Here is a 1,246-nt window from a genome sequence, read left to right as displayed (position 1 = left end):
AGGTGGAAGAAATAGAACATTTGAAAGACAAAGTGCGGAAAGATTTAGTAGCAGCACTAGCTGTTCCAGTGGAACACCTGAATTTGTTGAAACTGATTGATGTGATACAACGTCTAGGCATAGCCTACTATTTTGAAGATGAGATAGAGAAATCGTTGCAACATATCTATGATACGTATGGCGATAACTGGAATGCTGGTAGGCCTTCCCTTTGGTTTCGACTTCTACGAAAACAAGGCTTCTATGTTTCATCTAGTAAGTTATATCCATATATTCAAAATATTAATCCTACAAATTAATTACAGAATCTAAATAACAATTTGTTATATGACACAGATGTTTTCAGCAACTATAAGGATGAAAATGGATGTTTTAAGGAATCCTTAACAAATGATGTTCAAGGCATGCTTGAGTTGTATGAGGCAACGTATATGAGGGTTCAAGGTGAAGTTATACTAGATGAGGCTTTTGTTTTTACAAGTTCTCGTCTTGACGAAATATCAAAGGATCCTCTTCGAAGCAACTCTACGCTTTCGTCTTTAATACAAGCGACACTAAAGTTACCTTTATGGAAAAGTTTTCCAAGACTAGAGGCTTTGCGTTACATTCCTTTCTACCAAAAACAAGCTTCTCACAACGGATCTTTACTTAGACTTGCCAAGTTAGGGTTCAACTTGCTTCAGTCACTTCACAAGAAAGAACTTAGTCAAGTTTCCAAGTAAATACCGACAACTTCCCCTAGATTTTTAGTGGCATTCATGAGTAATACATATATATATATATATATATATATACACACATATGTACATATATATATATATTATATGTGTGGCTATTCATATGAGAACCACAAATTTTTTTGAAAACCATGAGAACCTATACATTCATTGATACATATATAGTAGATATGTACTGATGAATATACTCATTGGGGGTGAACATATTTTTATTGTATATGAATATACACGTTTTGAATTTTTAATAGTTCTCATGTGAACCTAAGTATATATTATACAATCTATATATAGGGGTGTTCAAAAAAACCATTGGACCGCTTAAACCGGCCAAACCAAGTCAAACCAGACCGTTTTTGGCGGTTTGAGCAGTCTGGCGGTTTGGTTTGGTTTGGAAAATAGTAAAACCGGGCGGTCCGGTCTGGTCTGCGGTTTGGAACCTTTTTTGGGCGGTTTGGACCAAACCGACCGCCAAATATATGTGTGTATGTGTGTGTATATATATATATATA

At 35.2% G+C, this 1,246-nt stretch overlaps 1 protein-coding gene across 1 annotated transcript in view; it reads left to right on the top strand.

Moving 5' to 3' along the window:
* The window catches only part of LOC112517783 (beta-caryophyllene synthase-like), a 5,569-nt gene that overhangs the window by 1,377 nt on the left and 2,946 nt on the right, over positions 1-1,246 (top strand). The window contains exons 2-3 of the mRNA XM_025125157.1: positions 10-255; positions 337-718. Coding sequence (XP_024980925.1) covers positions 10-255; positions 337-718 — 628 coding nt within the window. The remainder of the gene's footprint in view (positions 1-9; positions 256-336; positions 719-1,246) is intronic.

The sequence above is a fragment of the Cynara cardunculus genome (assembly GCF_001531365.2).
Source record: "Cynara cardunculus var. scolymus isolate 2C chromosome LG 9, CcrdV1, whole genome shotgun sequence".
NCBI classification, from domain to species: Eukaryota; Viridiplantae; Streptophyta; class Magnoliopsida; order Asterales; family Asteraceae; genus Cynara; species Cynara cardunculus.
This window is presented reverse-complemented; position numbering and strand designations above follow the sequence as displayed.